Here is a 21,504-nt window from a genome sequence, read left to right on the forward strand (position 1 = left end):
CGGGAGAGGAACGTGAGGTCATCCTCTCCCATTGGACAGAAGGACCTGGATGCTCTTCAGGGTCATATGAACCCCTTATCCTGAGCTCCCTCGTGGCCAGGGCCAAGAAGATCCTCCTACTTTTTATGAGAAGATTGTCAGGTCCTGGGGACATGGAGTCTGGAGCCTCCCTTCTGAAACCAGGAGCGATTCAGAGTTTCTCCCTGACCTAGCTATGCTTGCTTCTCACCTCTAGATCATATAATAAGTTTTGAACTGCTTTTGACAAGCTTTTTTCTTCCCAGGGACAGGAAAGGGGTTTGGGACATCGCCACTCTGGGGAAATTCTCCTCCCACATTCCTTTTCCCCTTGGCTCAGGTAAATCTTTCTGTACTTCACAGGGGCCCCAAGCCTTGTCTTGAGCTCCCTGTTCTTGTTCCCTTCCTCCCATCATTAATTCTGGCACGATAAGCCATCTGTACTCAAGGGTCAGGACCAGTTATTTCTTCTCTCTGTGGTTGGGTAGTTTCTTTCCTTCTCTAGAAACAGGGAGCCATACATCCCTGGTTCCATCGACAGAGAGAAAGAACATCCTGTGCTGCCATGGTAACTCAAAAACACCTCCTTATGCCCCTTGCAGTCCCTCTCTTATACTTGTCCCCATAAGAACATGGGAGTAAGCCGGGCATAGTGGCCCATACCTGTAGTCCCAGCTACTCGGGAGGCTGAGGCGGGAGGATCACTTGAGCCCTGGAGTTCAAGACCTGTTTGGCAACATAGTGAGACCGCATCTTTTTTTTTTTTTTTTTGGGACGGAGTCTCGCTCTGTCGCCTAGGCTGGAGTGCAGTGGCGCGATCTCCGCTCACTGCAAGCTCCACCGCCTCCCGGGTTCACGCCATTCTCCTGCCTCAGCCTCCCTAGAAGCTGGGACTACAGGTGCCCGGCACCACGCCCAGCTAATTTTTTTGTATTTTTAGTAGAGATGGGGTTTCACCGTGTTCACCAGGATGGTCTTGATCTCCTGACTTTGTGATCCGCCCGCCTCGGCCTCCCAAAGTGCTGGGATTACAGGTGTGAGCCACCGCGCCCGGCCGACCTCATCTTTATTAATTAAAAAACAGAATATGAAAATCAAGTTCTGTGGGTTCATGAAACCTGCCCTTCCCAATGACAGGAGAGGCTTTCTGTCCCCACACTTTTTGGGACAAATAAGGTGATCCTCTTTTCCCTGCCTCACCTGGTCCAACTTGAGAACTTTTGGGGATGAGAAGAGGGAAGATTCCTCCTGCCACCCCAGTCTTGGTCCTAAACTATCACTAGGGGTGTTTGTAGCCTGGAGGTCAGTTGGATCCCTTGGGAAGAGAGGCGTCATTAAGAGGGAGTCTGGATGGCGATTCTGGGGTTCTGACTACTTGGGCTTCCTCTTTGTCCTGATTCTCTTGTATCCCTACTTCCTTTAGGAGTCTTTGGCACCGTGGGGTCCAGGTGCTGGGTGGGTGGTGATGTCAGGGGTTCCCAGGCATGGCTGTCTTGCTGAGAGTCTGCTCTATGAAAAGGTTGGCCTGTAAGCATCCTGAGTTTGGAGACCCCACAGAACTCTTTGAGAAGGGGCATGTGAACTGAGGTGGTGGAAAAAGCTGAGCGTGGCACCATAGTTGATGCCTGGGTTCCAACTCTGGGTCTTTCAGGGCTTTGGATGAAGCAGGGTAGGTTCTACCTATGCGCTCTGGGCCTCAGTTTCTTCACTGGCCAGGCAAGATGCTGGTGAGGTGTTGTTTGGGATTTTAGGGAACTCAGTCCAAAGCTCTCTGGACCTGGAGGTGGCAAAGAATGGTGGATGTCTTTTGAGGAGGAACTGGGTTTCTTCCCTCTCATCCTGGCTCCTCTGTTCCCTCTCAGCCATCCAAGCTTGGTGGGCAGGACAAGCAGCCTGTTTTGTGTGAGGCTCACGGTGGATGAACAGCCTTTTTTTGTGGGCAGCCCTGTTGTAATGAACAAGCTCAGTGGGATTTCCTGTCAGGAGGCCTGTTGGATAGTGGTGTGGAGGTAGAGTTGTGTGTGGAGTTGGGGCTTTGGAGCAAGGCAAGCTTTGAGCCATCATCCCTCAATTCTCTCATCACCTTCCAGACTTCAGCACCTTCTCCTTACCTGCTTTATAGCTTTAGGTAAACTACTTCCCCCCTCAGCTGCCCTTTTTGCAAAAGTTTGTCCGTGCCCAGGTGTATCTGATCTTGCTCACCTTGGACCTTGACTGGTTCTTCCTCTTGCCCAGAATGGGCAGTTTGCCCCAGGTTCATCTTCGTTCTTCCTAGGAGCCTTTGTCCACTCCTAGTAACCTATCTTTGGTAGCAAAAGCCCTTCATTTGGCATCTAGGAACCTGCTGATTTCTTGGGTTCTTCTTACCCCAACTGGAATTGGGTAGCTAGCTGGTGGGAAAGCAGGAAGGGGTCTTTTCCCAGGCAATGTGGATTTCAGTCCTGTTTCTGCAGTAAGCTTTTGTGTGGTCTTCAGCCAGTTCCCTTTTCTGGTTCTTGGTTTCTCCCTCCATGAAATGGGTAGTGGTGAGGAGGGAGGTTGGACTCATTGCTCTGAAGCAAGTTATAGTCTCTTCCCTGTTGCCACTCCCCTCACCCTTCATGAAAGTTTTAAGTGGGACCCCTTGGCCTTTGGGGGTTGTGGTAGGACATTTCAAGCAGTGTTCAGCATCCTTCTTGGCTGGTGCTGAGCCCTTGGGTGTGTTTCTTTTAACAACTTTAATGAGATGTAATTCATGTACCATGCTATTCACCTATTTGAAGTGTACAGTTCAGTGGCTTTTAGTATATTCACAGATCGGTGCGTCCATCACATCACTACAGTCAATTTTAGAACATTTTCATCACCTTAAAGAGAAATCCAGCACTCTTTAGCCATGATCCCCCAATTTCCTCATCCCCTTCCAGCCTCTGGCAACTACTAATCTACTTTCTGGCTTAATTTGTCTATTTTGGATGTTTCATGTAAATGGAATAATAGAATATGCAGTTATTTGTTATGTGGCTTTTTTCACTTAGCATAATATGTTAAAGGCTTATCCATGTTGTAGCATGTATCAGTACTTCATTCCTTTCTATTACTGAATAACAGGATCTTGGGTTGTTTTTGTTTTTGTTTTTGAGGTGGAGTCTCGCTCTGCTGCCCAGGCTGGAGTGCAGTGGCGCAATGTCAGCTCACTGCAACCTCCGGCTCCTGGGTTCAAGTGATTCTCCTGCCTCAGCCTCCCGAGTAGCTGGGACTACAGGCATCCGCCACCGTGCCCGGCTAATTTTTATATATTTAGTAGATATGGGGTTTTACCATGTTGGCAAAGCTGATCTCCTGAACTCCTGACCTCAGGTGATCCGCCTGCCTTGGCCTCCCAAAGTGCTGGGATTACAGGTGTGAGTGACCGCGCCCGGGCGATCTTGGAGGTTTTTAATCCCCCTGCCCTCAGTGGCCTAGCCAAATGTTGGTGCCTTGGGCTTCTCCCCTTCTGCCCTGGAGGGCTTGTGTTGGTCCTTAGAGAGTATTGTGTCTATGTTTCTCGTTGGATGGGTTGCCTGTGTTTTTTTTTTGTTTTTTGTTTGTTTGTTTTGTTTGAGACGGAGTCTCACTCTGTCCCCCAGGCTGGAGTGTAGTGGCGCCATCTCAGCTCGCTGCAACCTCCACCTCCCGGGTTCACGCCATTCTCCTGCCTCAGCCTCCCGAGTGGCTGGAACTACAGGCGCCCACCACCACGCCTGGCTAATAATTTTGTATTTTTAGTAGAGACGGGGTTTCACCGTGTTAGCCAGGGTGGTCTCGATCTCCTGACTTCGTGATCCACCCACCTTGGCCTCCCAAAGTGCTGGGATTACAGGTGTGAGCCACCGTGCCCAGCTCACCTGTTTTGTCCATGGAGCCAGGCTAGTGTTCCTGGGTGCTTTGCTGGAGGGGGTGGTCTTGGCACCAGGGCTGCTGGGACAGAGCTGTGAGTCCCAGAATGCTAAACACCTCTTGGCCATGGGCTCAGGGAAGACATCTGTCCATGAACTGCCACTGCTGCTGCCATCTTTTGCCCCCTTCCTGCTTCAGTGGCAGCTCATCCATCCATAGGCAGGGTCAGTAGTTTCCCATGCTGAGAAGGGAGATTCCAGGCCCCTGCTGCCTTAATTCTGACCTCCTATTCTGGAGGATGGTAGGCAGGTGGACCCTGCAGAGTGGGATCCATGCCATGTTGTCTCACATCCTTGAGGCACTAGGGAACAGACACCAAGGAGTGCTACCAAGAGGGGTGTGTTAGTTTCCTGTGGCTGTTGTGACAAATGTTACCACAGACTAGGTGGTTTAAAACAACAGAAGTTGGCTGGGTGCGGTGGCCCACCCCTGTAATCCCAGCACTTTGAGAGGCTGAGGCGGGTGGATCATGAGGTCAGGAGTTCAAGACCAGCTTGGCCAAGATGGTGAATCCGCATCTCTACTAAAAACAGAAAAATTAGCTGGGTGTGGTGGCGGGTGCCTGTAATCCCAGCTATTTAGGAGGCTGAGGCAGAGAATTGCTTGAACCCAGGAGACGGATTGGAGGTTGCAATGAGGTGGAGGTTTCAGTAAGTTGAGATTGCACCACTGCACTCCAGCCTGGGCGACAGAGAGAGACTCCGTCTCAAGAAAAACAAAACAAAACAAAAAACAGAAGTTTATTCTCTCACAATTCTGGAGGCCAGAAGACCAAAATCAGTTTCACTGCTTCCAAATCAAAGTGTTGGCAGGGCCACACTCCTTCTGGAAGCTCTCAAGGAGAATTTAGACCTTTTCTAGCCTCTCGTGGCTGCCAACATTCCTTGGTTTATGGTTGCGTCATTCTAATCTCTGCTTCCATCTTCATCATCGCCTTCTCTGTAAATTTGGTTTCCTTTTCTGTCTGTATTGAATTTCCCTTTGTCTCTCTTTCATAAGGACACTTGTGATTGCATTTAGGTCCTACCTGATACTCCAAGATAACCCCCCTATCTCCAGATTTAATAATGTAAGTTAATTACGTCTGCAAACACTTTCTATTTTCTCTTTTTTTTTTTTGAGAGAGTCTCGCTTTGTCACCCAGGCACAATCTCGGCTCTCTGCAACCTCCGCCTCCTGGGTTCAAGCTATTCTCCTGCTTCACCCTCCCGAGTAACTGGGATTACATGCACCCACCATCACTCCCGGCTAATTTTTGTATTTTTAGTAGAGATGGGGTTTCGCCATGTTGGCCAGGCTGGTTTCAAACTCCTGACCTCAGGTGATGCACCTGCCTCAGCCCCCCAAAGTGCTGGGATTGCAGGCATGAGCCACTGTGCCCGGGCTTTTCTTTTCTTTTCAGACAGGGCCTGCCTCTGTCACCCAGGCTGGAGTGCAGTGGTGTAATCTTGGCTCACTGCACCCTCCACTTCCTGGACTCAAGTGATCCTCCAGCCTCAGCCTCCCGAGTAGCTGGGACCACAGGTGCGAGCCACCATGCCTGGCTAATGTTTGGTGTTTGTTTGTTTGTTTTTGAGATGGAGTCTCGCTCTGTCGTCCAGGCTGGAGTACAGTGGTGCGATCTTGGCTCACTGCAACCTTCGCCTCCCAGGTTCCAGCAATTCTCTTGCCTCAGCCTCCTGAGTAGTTGGGATTACAGGCGCCTGCTACCACGCCCGGCTAATTTTTGTATTTTCAGTGGAGATAGGGTTTTACCATGTTGGCCAGGCTGGTCTCGAACTCCTGACCTCAGGCAATCCACCTGCCTCGGCCTCCCAAAGTGCTGCGATTACAGGCGTGAATCACCATGCCTGGCCTGTATTTTTCGTAGAGATGAGATTTCATCATGTTGCCTAGGCTAGTCTTGAACTCTTGAGCTCAAAGTGATCTACCTGCCTTAGCCTCCCAAAGTGCTGGGATTGCAGGCATGAGCCACCATGTCCGGCTCTACCTTTTTCATTATAAGGTAACATTTACAAGTTCCAGGGGGGTTAGGGTTTGATATCTTTGCGTGGCTATTAATCAGCCTACTAGAGAGGCTTTTTTCCTTCCTGGGGAAAGGAAGGGAACTCATTAAGTGGTCTCTTACTGGGCAAAGCCCTGTAATATTTGAGTCTGCCCAGCATCCCTATTATTGGGAGGCTTGGTATCCCCATTCACAGATTGGAAAACTGGCTCAGAGCAGTTCATCACATAGCTAATAATTGGTGGAGCTAGATTAGAACCTAAGTCAGTTGGGTTCCACAGCCTGCTGCTCCAACTTCACTTGGGCCTTTAGACTTCTAGGTTACAGAATCTTGCCTTATTTCCTGGGATCCTCTGGTGTTACGGAGCTTTACTCAGCCTTTTTGTGGAGGCTCAAAGATATGGAGGGACTTTCCCACAGTTCACAGCCTGGACTTGATCTCCTCAGACCAGGGCATTGTTGGAGCTTAAACTTATCTATGGCTGAGCTATCCCCTACCCCCTACCCCTACCAGCCCTTCCTGAGCAACATTTTCTCCCCAAAGGGAGAAAGAGAAGGGCCAGAGCCCAAACTCTTCAGGCTGCTGATGCCAAAGTCAGTGGGTGGCTAGCAGTCCAGCCTCTAGATCCAAGCCTGGATGCCAGTTTGACTGCCCCAGGACCCACACCCTGCAGTGCAAGGGGCTATTCAGTTCTCTTTCATGTTTAGAGACAAACCAGGATACTCCATGGATGGGCTGAGAGCTATGTCCTCTATGCTGTGGCTCATGGGAGCCTTCCCTGTTGCCTCTATACTAGGCTTTGCTGGTATCCAAACTCCAGCTCCTTTCTCTTTCTGCCTTTGTTTTTTTGTTTTTTGTTTTTTTGAGACAGAGTCTTGCTCTGTTACCCAGGCTGGCTAGGGTACAATGGTGCGATCTCGGCTCACTGCAACCTCCACCTCCCGGGTTCAAGTAGTTCTCCCGCTTCAGCCTCCCAAGTAGCTGGGATTACAGGCACACGCCACCACGCCCTGCCAATTTTTTGTATTTTTAGTAGAGACTGGGCTTCGCCATGTTGGCCAGGCTGGTCTTGAACTCCTAACCTCAGGTGATCCACCCGCCTTGGCCTCCCAGAGTGCTGGGATTACAGGCGTGAGCCACCATGTCTGGCCTCCTTTCTGCCTTTGTAAAGTGAGGGTAATGTTTCCTGCCACCTGGGCTGTGGTCAGGACAATTAAATGAGGTGACATCACCCTTTGCATCTGGCATGGGGCAGGTATTCAGTTAATATGAGTTCATCGTTCTTCCTGGCCCTCCTTGCTTACCTGCCTAGTACTACCCAGAACTTTAGCTCTACTGAATTCATTGCTGGGCTCCAGGCATCCCTGGTACTTCGTGGCAGAAGTGACTTCATTTCTCACCCAGTTAGCAAGCGTTTTTGGAGGTCTTGGTGTTTTAATCCTTTGGTCAGGTGGCACCTCCTCTCAGGTGCTAGCCTTGATGACTGTGTTTCTTTTTTTTCTTTTTTCTTTTCTTTTTGAGACGGAGTTTTGCTCTTATTGCCCAGGCTGAAATGCAATGGTGTGATCTCAGCTCACCGCAACCTCCACCTCCCAGGTTCAAGCGATTCTCTTGCCTCAGCCTCCTGAGTAGCTGGGATTGCAGGCATTCACCACCACGCCCGGCTAATTTTGTATTTTTTAGTAGAGACGGGGTTTCTCCATGTTGGTCAGGCTGGTCTCAAACTCCCAGCTTCAGGTGATCTGCCCACCTCGGCCTCCCAAAGTGCTGGGTTTACAGTTGTGAACCACCACGCCTGACCTAATGACTGTGTTTCTTTTCTTCTTCTTCTTTTTTTTTTTTTTTTTGAGGCAGAGGCAGAGTCTCGCTCTGTCACCTAGGCTAGAGTGCAGTGGCGGGATCCCGGCTCACTGCAACCTCTGCCTCCCAGGTTCAAGCGATTCTTCTCCCTCAGCCTCCTGATTAGCTGGTGTTACAGGCGTGCACCACCATGCCCCGCTATTTTTTTTGTATTTTTTAGTAGAAACGGGGTTTCACCATGTTGGGCAGGCTGGTCTTGAACTCTTCATCTCAAGTGATCCACCTGCCTCGGCCTCACAAAGTGCTGGGATTACAGGCGAGAGCCACCGTGCCCAGCCTCTTTTTGTTTTACAACACCTGGTATTTACCTTTTTCACAGCCTTGTTCATACCTTGTGGTGGTTACCTGTTTCCCTGCCCCTCTGCTAAATAGTTTGTGAGCTTATCAGGAGTGGAGACTAAGTCTGATTCATTTCACTGTCCTCACTGCCCAGCCCGGTATCTTACTGAGTAGCTACCTGGTAAATCTTTCTTAGATGGATAAGTAGGAGCCCCTCTCCTGTTTGACCTCCTTTTCGCCTCTCTTTTCCCCCTCTCTCCAAAGGCAGGAAGTTTCTGTGTTCTTTTTTAAGAACCCATTCTTGTGTCAGGTTTGGGACTATAGTTATGGTTGCACCATCCCTGCTGGAGACCCCTGGCTGGGGCAGGCCCATGACTCTGGGAGATGGCTGACCCTGTGTGGCCAGGATGGACTTGGCCATAACTGGCTGGAGTGTGTTAATCCACAGGCTCAGGGGCAAGGAGGGCCACCTGGACCACTGGAATGTTGTGCACAAACAGAAGTCCTTGTGCTGCGCATGGAAGCTCATTAAGGGCTTCCAGGTGCCTTTGTCATCTCTAGAAATCCAGCCACATCTTCCTGGGGTGTGGGCCCTGATGACCGGGCTGGCTGGGTATTCTCTTGTCACCTCTTCCTCCCCTCCTGTCCTGCTACTCACCTAGGATTTGCTGAGGGCCTCTCAGTTGTACATAATCTCCGTGCTGATCTCTTCCCCTTCTGTGACTGGCGACAACTTCCCCCAGTATATGGTACGTTATTTACAAAGCTTCTTTAGGTCCTGAAACTCCTCTGAACCTCTTGACAGCTCTGTCCGGTAGATCAACATATCCCCCATTCCATAGGAAACTGAGACTGATATCGGACAGCAAGTTTGTGACAAAGCTGGGGTTGGAATCCAGAGCTCTTGCCTTCCAAACCTTGTGCTTACAACTTTGCCAGAGATGCTTCTCCTCTGGCTTTCCTAGGGGATGGGTTCCACCCCTTGCCTGAGCTGGGGAAAAATGGCCTTATGGACAGGTGGGCCCCTATGTCTGGTCTCTGATACCCCAGATCCTATAAATTCCTGGGCAGGCCTGTGTTCCCAACGAGCAGGCTTGGGATCCTGTAGTTTGCAGCCCTGTTGCTGGGTCAGGCTGGCTGCTTCTGGTAGCCAGCAGAGGGCGTAAGGGGCCCAGGAAAGGTCTGCTGCTTCTGGTTGGTTTTGTTTTGAAATGAAAATTATGTTTTAAGAGGTTATGTGGTCATTATTTTTTTTAATCCAAAAATATGCATTTGTACAGGTTCATTTAAGTTGAACCTTCACGGTGCCAGATGTGCTTTGGAATTTAGGAAAAATTCGGAATTTATGAAACTCACCTGGTGTGTATACTTTGTATTACGTAACACCTCCAGCAGGGTCTGAGGCAGCACCTCATAATCAAACACCTGTATGTTTTCTGCATTGAAATATTTGAATATTCACCCCAAGTGGGATAGATTCTTGTCAGTTCTGGTCAGGTTATGATGCCAAATGAATTCGCTAAAGGCTTTTGATTTTCAAAGCTTTTTGGGTTTAGTGTACCTTTATAAAAGGAAAGTGCAGTGAAATCGCTGGTAACACCAGGACTTAGGGATAATATTTTGCTGTCTAGCTTTCCCAATTTTGTGTATGTGTGTTTGTATACATACATATGTATATGTGTGTAGATATCTATCTGTTAAATGTGTTCAGTCACAGATGAGAATATTGTTTGCACACTTTTGCCTTCTAGAGTATATCTTTTTTTTTTTTTTTTTTTTTGAGATGGAGTTTCACTATTGTTGCCCAGGCTGGAGTGCAATGGCGTGATCCCGGCTCACTGCAACCTCTTGCCTCCTGGGTTCAAGTGATTCTTCCGCCTCAGCCTCCCGAGTAGCTGGGATTACAGGCATGCACCACCACGCCCGGCCAATTTTGTATTTTTATTAGAGACGAGGTTTCTCTTTGTTGGTCAGGCTGGTCTCAAACTCCCGACCTCAGGTGATCAACCCACCTTGGCCTCCCAGAGTGCTGGGATTACAGGCGTGAGTCACCGCGCCCAGCCTACAGCATATCTTGGAATCCTCTAGCCCTTTGTCAGGTTCAGGATCTAGGCTCTTGCCAGTTACTCCCTCTTCACCACCTTTCCTAGATGAAATTCCTTAAGGTAGAGCCACATTCTCCACCCAGGCATTTGCTGGGTCTGAGTCTCTGGCTGCCTGGGGCAATGTGGCTCCCTGGGCCAGGCCCTGCAAGGTCAGCAAAAGTCATAAGGCAGATGGGGCCACTGTTCTCAGGGCACCTGGGACCCTTTTGGAAGCAAGTCTTAGTTTCACTCAGCAACTGATTCCCTAAAAGAGTCTCCTACTTCACATGCATGGAGTGGTCACACAGGGCTGAGAACTTTACCTTGGCCAGCGTCCTCTCTGTCAATGACCTAGGCCTCTCGGGAGCTTGAGGTCGGGGCCCTGGGGATGGAGTGTAGGTTTTCCCTGTTGCTGACCCCCACCTCTTCCCTCCAGCAGGAGCATTGGTTTGAAAAGGCCCTACGAGACAAGAAGGGCTTCATCATCAAGCAGATGAAGGAGGATGGCGCCTGTCTCTTCCGGGCTGTAGGTGAGTCTCTGCCTTAGTCCTTAAGGGCCTAGGGCTGCCCCTAAGCTGTGTCCCAGTTACCAGGAATAGCCCCTGAGACAGGGTTGAGGCAGAGCTAGCTAATCTTTTAGGGACTCCAGGCTCCAGCCTCCAAGTTGGTATCTGACCTCTAGCCGTGGGTCTTGAGACGTTGTAGTGGTGCAAGATTAATATGAATAATAACAGCAAGAAGAGTGATAAAGAAAATAATATCCTTTGGGACACATTGGTCTGTCAGGTGCTACAGGGAAACCTCTTTGATTCCCCCCTGAGCTAGGTGAGTGTAGGGACTATTGTTGCTTCCGTTTGTCAGATGAGAAAAGTGGCTCCGAGATGGTGGGTGACTTGTCTGGAGTAAAATAATAAGTGGTAGACTTGGGATTCAGTGTCTGCATTAGATTAGTCTGAGGCCCATGCTCTTAACCATAGCACACTGCTGCCACCCTGGCTGTATGACCCCTAGGTTTATACCCAGATCCCATCTCTGGTGTGTTGCGGGTCTCTGTTCCTCAATCTGTGTATATGGGGGCTACCAAACTAGATCTTTACAAATTTCTTATGTCATAGAATTTTTTTTTCAACTTACATAAAAGTAGAATGATGAACCCTCATGTACCCATCATCCAGCTTCAAAATAGTCAACACGTGGCCAGCCTTGTTTCATCACTATCCCGCCCACTCTTTCTCACTCCCCTGAAAGAAGAGTATTTTTAAAGCAAAACCCCGACATTGGATCTTTTTATTCGTAAATATTTCTGTATGTTTCTCTGACAGATACAGACTTACTCTTTTCTTTTTAACTTAATCAAAATGCCATTACTGCACCTAACAGAATTAATAATGCCTTAATACCATCAGTTATCCAGTCTGAGCTGGATCTTTGAGGCCATTTTGGCTCTGAATCTGTGACCCCACAAGTAGTTGTGAGGTCCTGTGCTAGGGTGAAGGGGAAGCTGGGAATGTGACCCTGATCCTCCCTTTGGTGCTCTGATACCTACCAAGGAAAAGTGCCCTCTGATAGGAGCTTTGAGCTGGGAGTCAGAAGACCTACCTTCTAGTTCTGGCCCTGACTCATAACTGCTGTGACACTTGGCCTTGGTCTTACCGTCTGTGAAATGATGTTGATTCTCAATGCCTCTTTGAGTTCCTTCTTGGTCTGCTATTCTCTCTGTCTGTGGGTAACCCCCATGTCTACTGGTGGGCTGGAGTGTTTCAGGCTCCATCCCTGGCTGCACCCCTGATTCTTGGTATGACCTTAGGCAAGCAGCTCTTCTTTCCTGAGGCCGTTTCCTCATCTATAAAATGGGGCTAAAATACCCTAATGTTGTAACGATTTAATGAAGTTGCTTTGGTAAATCCCTTTAGTGCCTGACACATATAGTAGACCCTCATGGAACAGTAGCATTTGTAAAACCCAGATGCCGTTTTCAGTGGTGCCTCAGAGTCACATGTGTCTGTTGAAAGGGTGGAGTGAGTGGTCTCCTCTCTATTCTGCCAAGCAGACGAGGCTCAGGCAGTGGGCTCTGTTGGACTGGGAAAAAACTTACCCCTCCTGCCCCTCTGTCTCAAGTTTGTGTTTTTCCTGGGATGTTTCCCAGAGGAAGAGCTGGGTTTCGGGGCATCTTGGACAAAAGAAAGGCAAAGAAAGAATAGGTGGGGGCCTGTTAGGTGCGAGGCCCTGTGTCCAGACCTCAGGCTGGATGTGGGATAAGCAGGGTTGCTGGTGGAGTTAGGATCAGAGAGTACAGCAGGCATCTGAGTCTTGGGCAGTCATTGAGGGTAAGCCTCGGGGCTGGCTAGTAAGGACCTGGCTTGTGTAGTAACTCATATCAAGAGCTCTGTGTGTGTGTGTGTGTGTGTGTGTGTGTGTATGTGTATGTATCTAGCTGTTCTCCCCAAATACCCCCGACTCTTGGGGCTACTTGGCTTGTTGTAGTAACTCGTATCAAGAGCAGTATTTGTGTGTGTGTGTGTGTGTGTATCTGTGTATCTAGCTCTTCTCCCCAAATACTCCCGACCCTTCCTCCCACTGGGGCCTTCAGTATAAGGGGCCTCTACTTACAGGAAGAGCTGACCACAGCAGGTTGAAGGCCTTTCCTTATCAGGACTATGGCTACACATTTCCCCTGACTGGGCTGCCTTTGGCTTTTCTCTGTAAAACCTCAGAGGTCCTGTGGCCTCTCCCCCGAAGTACATGGCCCCTGGTCTCTAGACCTTATCTGGAGGTTTCCTTGGTGCAGAGTGCATAAATACATGTGCCTGGGAAGGGGACTTTGTCCCTGGGCTTTTTGCTGCCCGGCACCCCGCCCCCCCCCCCGCCCCAGTTTCCAGCCTCGCCTGGATGGGGACAGATGGCAGTCAGCTTAGGCTGTAGTGTGAAGCCCTACAGGCTGACTTCCTGTCATGTGTTGAATAGTGGAAGGAACGTGGAGCAGAGAGTTGGAGTTGGAGTTGGGGGGTTGCAAACATAGAGGGCACTGTTTCCTTGACCCCTGCTTTGTGCTAGACATTCAGCTGGGTGCTTCAGGCTCACTTGCAAAACTTGGATCATTATCCCGTGAGACAGGTGAAAAGATTGAAGCATAGAAAGGGGAATGACATGCTCAGGGCCATTAGCCAGAACTGGCCTGGGAACCTAGAGGTGTCCAAAGGACCCACATTCTTTTTTTTTTTTTTTGAGATGGAGTCTCCCTCTGTCGCCCAGGCTGGAGTGCAGTGGCGTGATCTCGGCTCACTGCAACCTCTGCCTCCCGGGTTCAAGCGATTCTTCTGCCTCAGCCTCCTGAGTAGCTGGGATTACAGGCGTGCACCACCACACCTGGTTAATTTTTGTGTTTTTTAGTAGAGATGGCGTTTCACCATGTTGGTCAGGCTGGTCTCGAGCTCCTGACCTTGTGATCCACCCGCGTTGGCCTCCCAAAGTGTTGGGATTATAGGCGTGAGCCACCGCACCTGGCCAGGACACATTCTTTTTATGATCCTAGGATCCTTAGCTTCTTAGCTTGGTTGTCAACTGGCTGGATGACCTTGACTGTGTTCCTTGACATCTCTGGACCTTACCTCCTCCAAGTAGGAGCACATGGCCCTCTGTTGTTGGGCCTCTTGAGGCAAGTGGGTTTCTGCCTTCTGTTCCCCTGGATTATCTTCCTATAGGGTCCTACCATTTGCTTTAGAGACTTCTGAGAATTGCCTACTCCCCAGGTAGCTGCCTGCCTGCCATTGGTTCCCCTGAGTGAACCAATATCCGTTGCTTGCACTCAGTTCTCTCCCACCTCCTCTTATTGGGGATTCATGAGCATCAGTGAAGGCTTGGGTGGAGGGGAGGTGGGAACCTGAGCCTCAGAGGTATCCTGTGGCCCACCCTGTCCCTGTTATGCTCAGATAACCTCCTCCTGGAAATGTGACTCTGCATCTCTCCCTTGCCCCCTCTCTCCATGTGGCTTTGACTCAGCAGAAACCTCTAACCCTGACCAGGGTCCTGGTGCTAGTTTCTGTGGGCAGAGTGGAGGCCACATGGTTGTTTCTACATGGGCCATGGGGGAGTGGCAAGGGCTGTGCATGTTACCATGATGAGGCCCAGAAACATTGGCTAGGCCCACTCTTCTGTGCCTTTTGGTCTTGGAACATGGACCATCAGCACTAGGAGGGGTGGATCTGAGGTCAATTTTGATTGTTTTGTAAATGGGGAAACTGAGGCCTCAAGAGAAAGCCAAGACCCTATCCTGTCTAGGTCATACAACCAGTGTCAGAACATTGGTATTTGAGGTTGAACCAGGCCTCAGAAAGAAGAAGATTCCCATGGGCCATTTCCTGTACACCAGCTTCCTTGTATCTCCCTTGTATCCTTCAGGTTTCTCATCCTTGCAGTGGGAATCCTTGAGCAGAGGAGCACACATCTCAGGAACCAGACTCTCCAGGGGGATGAGTTCTTCTGTCTCTCCCACTGAGGGTATGCTAGTTGGGGTAGTTGGGACCACAGACCAGGTCACACCACGGCTGCTTGACAGACAAGTGAGACCTTTATCCTGGCTTATCTCCTCAGGAGATTTGTTGTCAGTGGGGCCAGGGTTCCACTGGACCAGGATGGTAGTGGGGAGCAGACCAGGTCCCTGTCTCCCTCTGCAGCTGTGTGTACACACATTTGTGTGGTTTGTTTTTAGGTTCCCTGTAGACACCTAGCTTCCCTTTTTGCCCCTAGCGGAACTTGCTGTGGCTCTTCTGGCAGGCAGGCAGCTACCTGGGGAGTAGGCGGTTCTCAGATGTCTCTAAAGCAAATGGTAGGACCCTATAGGAAGATAATCCAGGCTCTCATGTCTTGCTTCTTAACATAAATCTGGGTACATTATTGGTTACATTACATTAGTTACATGAGGACTTCTCTCAGGCAGCAGAGGAGAGAGGTTGAGGCTAGTCTGTTAGAGCTCTTGGTTATTTTCCCTGCCCTCCACCTACCCTGCCAGAGGCTAGAAAGGAGGTTGGTGGGGTAGGGGTTTCCTCAGTTTGTAGAGCCTCTTATCTTCAGTCTTTCCTGAAGTGGCAGGGGCATCTACTCATTGAATGTGATAGTTCTCTGTTGTGGGATTTATTGGGTGAGCATTTGACCTCAGGGAGCATCTTTGGCAGGCTCTGCTGTATGTGTATACACATGTGCATTTCTACACTGGTGTCTCTGTGTGTCCAGAAAAAGGAAAGAAGTAGGGTGTGTATGGGGACGGTAATGTTCATGTTGGCCTCTGTGGCCCTAGGGAGAGATACAGCCCCTGATATCTATAATCTCTGCCCACTCCCATGCCTTTCCTGAGTTCTAGCTGATTCCTGCTTGTGCTGGTGTGGAAACTGAGGCACACAAGATCAGGTCCTGCCCCAGGGAGTAAGGCGACTAAGATGGTGGCTAGATTGGGGTGAGGGTGGTAATATCAGCTGGGGCCAGCAGTTACCCTTTGAGAGCCTGGCCTCCCCTTCACCCCGCTAAACGTGTGATCCCAGGCCAGCTTTGCCACATTTCTGTGTCTCCTGGGTAAAGTAAGAGTGTTTTGGTAAGGGTAGAATGAGTTGGAGTGTGAAAAGTCTTTGGTATGGGACCAATTGTAGTATTTTACTGAGGATTTCTGAGCCCAGTTGGAGATGGGAACAGAGGCAGAATGGTGGGGGACCCCCTTCCAGCTGGCCTTTGGGAAGGGAGAACAGGTGCAGATTGCCCACAAGTGCAGCGTCAGCAGGAGAAGTTTCAGTTTCTATCAAAACAAGTTCTCTGAATTCCCCTACCTCTGCAGGTCATCCCCCCAACCTCAGACCCCTCCACAGGGAAGTCATGCCTTGCCCCCAGCCCTGTGTGCCAGCCTTCTGGGAAGAGGAGGGCTTTCTGGAGGACAGAGGTGGAGCTAGGAAAGTCAGAAAAACGAATTTTTTTTTTTTTTTTTTTTTGAGACAGTTTCGCTCTTGTTGCCTAGGCTGTAGTGCAGTGGTGTGATCTTGGCTTATTGCAACCTCCACCTCCCAGGTTCAAGCGATTCTTCAGCCTCAGCCTCCCAAATAGCTGGGATTACAGGCATCTGCCACCACGCCTGGCTAATTTTTTGTATTTTTAGTAGAGATGGGATTTCACCATGTTGTCTAGGCTGGTCTCAAACTCCTGACCTCAGGTGATCCACCTGCCTTGGCCTCCCAAATTGCTGGGATTACAGGTGTGAGCCTCCACACCTGGCCAAAAATGAATTCTTGTTGACTGCTTCCTATGTGTTTAGCTCTGTGCTTAGATGCTTTTCCTGCCTTATGTTATTGGAGAAATCCTATTCTCCCTTGTTGGGGTCCTACTATTGCTGTTTTCCTTGATTTGGAGATGTATATTTTCTTCCACATTAATGATTCCAAACTTAGGATATACCTTATAATCAGTGTGATATATTTCCCCACCAAAAGCTGTGATTAGGTACATGTTATACCATATCACCTATCAGTGGTGTCGTAGGATTGAGGAGAGAAGGTGGTATTTTACATTTTACAGATAAGGAAAGAAGTGTCATAACTTGTCCATAGTTTAGGACCCTGTTTTATGAAGCCTGTATTGTTAACTTGATATTAATTTAACTGCTGAAGTTTTGTTAGAACTAAGGGCCTAGAGGTAGACTTGTGGACCTTTGGTTTCACTAAAGGTAGAGAGCCAGGAGAGGACATGCATCCTAGGTCTGCATTTGGGGCTTTCCTCTGACTGAGCAATTGCAACAGAAATGAGGAAGGGCTTCATAAGTGGTTATGGCAACATTCTGGCTGACTTGTGGGTAACTAGCAATATGAAGGAATCATTGTCGTCATGACAAATGATGTTCTTGTTTCTTGACCACCTACTGTGCCTTAGGTGCTTGGCAAACCTCCTGTGTAGTTTTGACAACACCCAGCAAATGGAAGAGGAGTTACTGTCTCTACCTTATGCACGAGGACATTTCAGCTTAGAGAGGTTAAAGGCTTTATCCATTGCCACACAGCTAGGAGGCAGCAGAGCCTTTCTGCCAGGCCAAAGGGGTCAGTAGCAGAGAAATGGGACCCTCAGGGGGTTTTCCCCCAGATCCCTTCCCTGTTCCATGGTCTCCTCTCTTTCCCCCATTTTCCTGCATCTGGCATCTAGCTCTTGAAGATAGAACTCCCAGGCCTGGAAATGACAACTGACCTTTCCATAGGAGATGGGCTTTCTCCATCACCTCAGCCTATCTCTCTGAGCCTGGCCAACCAACCCCTATTTAACTCCTTCACGCTCATCTTTGTTCCTGTTTACTGCAGCTGCCAACAGCACTGCCTCCCAGTACCCCAAGCTCAGCCTACAGAAATAGCTCCTCAAGCAGCTCACTGTGCGGGCTTTGTGGTCCTGGCTTCTAAGAAAGGCAGCAGCAGGGGGCCCCCAGCCTGTGCGCAGGACATGTGACTTGCTGGAAATGCCGCTGGGGAGGGCGGGGGAGAGTGTGGCCGCAGAACCCACATCCTTGTTTACATTGGTGAAGGGGCTACCCCCTTCCCGCCTTCACAACCTCCACACCCCCTTACCCTTCAGGTCTCTTCACCTCCAAGAGGACAGGAGGCAAACATGGGCCCTATTTTCTATCTCAGAGTAGCCTTTCTCACAGAGCCCTCCAGAGTAGGAAGGGGAAGGCAGGGAAGGCGTTCTTCTGACAGTTCTTCAGAGAGGTAGACTGACAGGGAAGAACTCGGGAGTGTTCCTGTGTGACCTGACCCTAGCCCAGTGCCCTAGGGAGATCCCATCAGAGCAGTGGTCCTCTGGGGAAACAAAGGGAAATTCCCTAAACCAGTGGAAATCAGACTTGCATGATCTTCAGGCCCACTTTAATTTCACAGGGAGAAGAGCTCTCTGGCTTACCCAGCCTATCCATTTGCTCAATAAACTTTTCCTGATTTCCTTTACTGTATCGGGCCCTGAGCTGGGGGTGGACTTTGGTGTGAACTGCCCTTTGCCTTCAGTGGGAGCCCAGTGCAGTCGGGCAGAAGTCTGTGCACACCTCTGATAAATCTGGTGATAGAGGTGTCCTGGGTAGTGGGGAACTATTTAAAGAACATGTTGGGCCAGGCGCGGTGGCTCACACCTGTGATCCAGGCATTTTGGGAGTCTGAGGCGAGAGGATCGCTTGAGCCCAGGAGGTCAAGGCTGCAGTGAACTATGATTGCGCCACTGCACTCCAGCCTGGGCGATAGAGCGAGACCTTGTCTCAAATAAATAAATAAATAAAGAACACATTGGTGTTTGAGAAGTAGGCAGCTGACGAGGATGGAAGGAGCGTCCTGAAGAGAAGGAACGGCATGTGTGAAGATCCTCAAGCGAAGCAGAGGGAGTGTGTTTCCTTCTCGCCTTAGTTTGACCAAATCTCACGACGCCTGGACTATTCGGGCCACAGGCTGCCCATCCTGAGTTAAGCTAAAGTTAGTTGCATGTGTGTCTTATCTCTTTTACTAGACTGTGTGCTCCCCGAAGGTAGGGGCAGGATTTTACTCACCTCTGTCACCTTCACAGTACCCCACATTCAGGCCTCCCTATGGAGGAAGGAATTCCGATTTACTGTGTGGCTACTCTGTCCCAAGCCCAGTGGTAGTTATTTTATACCCATTATCTCATTTAATCCCCACCATTAAGGCCTGCCATGTGGTTATCCCTCTTTTTTTTTTTTTTTTTTTGGAGACAGAGTCTCACTCTGTTGCCCAGGCTGGAGTGCAGTGGCATAGTCTCAGCTCACTGCAACCTCTGCCTCCGGGGTCAAGCGATTCTCCTGCCTCAGCCTCCCAAGTAGCTGGGATTACAGGCGCCTGCCACCATGCCCGGCTAATTTTTGTATTTTTGGTAGAGACGGGATTTCACTGTGTTGGCCAGGCTGGTCTCGAACTCCTGACCTCAAGTGATCTGCCTGCCTCGGCCTCCCAAAGTGCTCGGATTACAAGCGTGAGCCACCATGCCTGGCCTGTTATCCCTCTTGTTCCTATTTTACAGATGAGATATATGAGGCTCAGAACACTTGGGTCACTTGCCTCTGGTCACTCAGCTCTCTAGTATCTGGCAGAACTGGGCTTGGAGGCCCCCCCCTTTTTTTTTCTGTTTTTCTTTTTTTGTCTTTCCTTTTTTTTTTCAACCTACAAAGGCTGTATTGGCTCATGGGAGTCAGGAAAACTGAATTCAGAGTTGTCTCTGTCACAGACTGACTCTTTGTGATCTTGGACAAACCACAAACTCCTCCTGAACCTCAGTTTCCTCATGTGGAAAGTGAAGAGGTGGTATGGGAATCAATAGCTTTTGAGGCCAACCTATGGAACTTAGAATGTTGTTGATTTCTCTGAGTGGCCACGTGTACCCTAGATAAAGTCATTTGCCCAAGAGGCTTGTGGCTGTGTTCCTCTCACCTGCACTCTCTTGTTCTTCAAGTCTGGCCCTGCCTGCCTTATTTTTCCATGACCCCGTTCTAGCCTACAAGGGCAAGAACTCTCCAGGCCTTGGGGTAGAAAAGGGAATTTCCCTGGTCCCCCAGCTCCTCCTCCCCAAAGGATGTTCTGTGATTCAGAGCTCTTCTCTGGCATCTCTGACCTAGCCGCTGCTTTCTTCTGCCCCCACAGCTGACCAGGTGTATGGAGACCAGGACATGCATGAGGTTGTGCGAAAGCATTGCATGGACTATCTGGTGAGAAAATGGGGGAGGCCTTTGGGGGTGGGGCGGGGTGGGAGGATTTCTTCTCCACACAGACCTTAACCTTCCAATCTATTCTGTAGATGAAGAATGCCGACTACTTCTCCAACTATGTCACAGAGGACTTTACCACCTACATTAACCGGAAGCGAAAAAACAATTGCCATGGCAACCACATTGAAATGCAGGCCATGGCAGAGATGTACAACCGTCCTGTGGAGGTGTACCAGTACAGCACAGGTACTTCTGCAGTGGGTAGGTGAGGGACTGATGGCACCTCGTTCGAGCCTGCCCTACCTGGCCTGCTGTGGATGCTCCCTCCTTCTCTTTCTCTGCAGAACCCATCAACACATTCCATGGGATACATCAAAACGAGGACGAACCCATTCGTGTCAGCTACCATCGGAATATCCACTATAATTCAGTGGTGAATCCTAACAAGGCCACCATTGGTGTGGGGCTGGGCCTGCCGTCATTCAAACCAGGGGTGAGTAGGTCCCTATGCCCAGAATGGCTGCTGGATATAGAGGTCAGAAACCTCTGTTGGAGTCTGTTTTGCCCCTAACTCACAAAAATACCCTGTCTCCTCTCTGGGTCTCCCCTGAGGTCTCACCCTTATAAAAAAAATTATAGGGAGTTACTCAAGGTGATCTCTCAGGGCTTGTTCTTTGGTCTTGATTTGCCCATCTGAGTTGGCTTACCTATCTTTTGTGCCCATTGAGGGCTGGCATTTTAGGATATGGAGTCCTATTTGGGAGCAGTGAGCCAGGGTCTGCTCTAGGCATCTTGGCATGTATCTTTCTCCCAGGATCATAGTGGTTACAGACAGCATGGTCGCAGAGACATGGGGTACAGGCCTGGCCCCACCACTCACTGGCTGTGTAATCTAGGCAGATTCTATAAGTATTCCAGGCTGGCAGCTTGGCTGATACAGAAAGCACCTCCCACTGGGCCTGGGGCCTAGTAGGTGTTCAGAAGGTGGCAGTGCATTTTCCCAGCACACACTGATAGATTCTCATTTCTTTCTCTCTCTCCCCTCTCCCCTCTCCCCTCTCTGTCATAGTCATCTGCTGAGGATTTTGGTATCTTCTATTCAGGTTTCACTTCTACAAACACAAAGTACTCCTGCTTCATTTTCGGAAACACATGCCCTAACACCAACACACCCTCCAACATAGTTCTTTTTTGTTTTGTTTTTAAATAAACTTAATTTTAGAGCAGCTTTAGATTTACAGAATTACTGCAAAGTGGCTGGGCCTGGTGGCTCACGCCTGTAATCCCAGCATTTTGGGAGGCCGAGGCCGGTAGGTCACCTGAGGTCAGGGGTTCAAGACCAGCCTGGCTCACATGGTGAAACCCTGTCTCTACTAAAAATATAAAAATTAGCTGGGCATGGCAGCGGGTGCCTGTAATCCCAGCTACTCAGGAGGCTGAGGCAGGAGAATCGCTTGAACCTGGGAGGCGGAGGTTGCAGTGATCTGAGATTGTGCCACTGCACTCCAGCTTGGGCGACAGAATGAGACTCTCTCAAAAAAAAAAAAAGTTGCAAAGATATTACAGAGTTCCCATGTGCCTCACTATGATTAATGTATTAACATAGTACATTTGTCATAGTTAA

At 49.6% G+C, this 21,504-nt stretch overlaps 1 protein-coding gene across 6 annotated transcripts in view; it reads left to right on the plus strand.

Moving 5' to 3' along the window:
- The window catches only part of OTUD5 (OTU deubiquitinase 5), a 35,969-nt gene that overhangs the window by 3,367 nt on the left and 11,098 nt on the right, over positions 1-21,504 (plus strand). For 4 of the 6 annotated variants that reach the window (XM_025372098.1, XM_025372095.1, XM_025372100.1 and 1 more), the window contains exons 2-5: positions 10,602-10,695; positions 19,816-19,880; positions 19,970-20,126; positions 20,225-20,373. In XM_025372098.1, the coding sequence (XP_025227883.1) occupies positions 10,602-10,695; positions 19,816-19,880; positions 19,970-20,126; positions 20,225-20,373 (465 nt within the window). Of the gene's footprint in view, positions 1-10,601; positions 10,696-19,815; positions 19,881-19,969; positions 20,142-20,224; positions 20,374-21,504 lie in introns of all 6 variants that reach the window. The other 2 variants (XM_025372097.1, XM_025372096.1) reach the window with 2 other exon arrangements.

This window comes from Theropithecus gelada, chromosome X (genome assembly GCF_003255815.1).
Source record: "Theropithecus gelada isolate Dixy chromosome X, Tgel_1.0, whole genome shotgun sequence".
Taxonomy (NCBI): domain Eukaryota; kingdom Metazoa; phylum Chordata; class Mammalia; order Primates; family Cercopithecidae; genus Theropithecus; species Theropithecus gelada.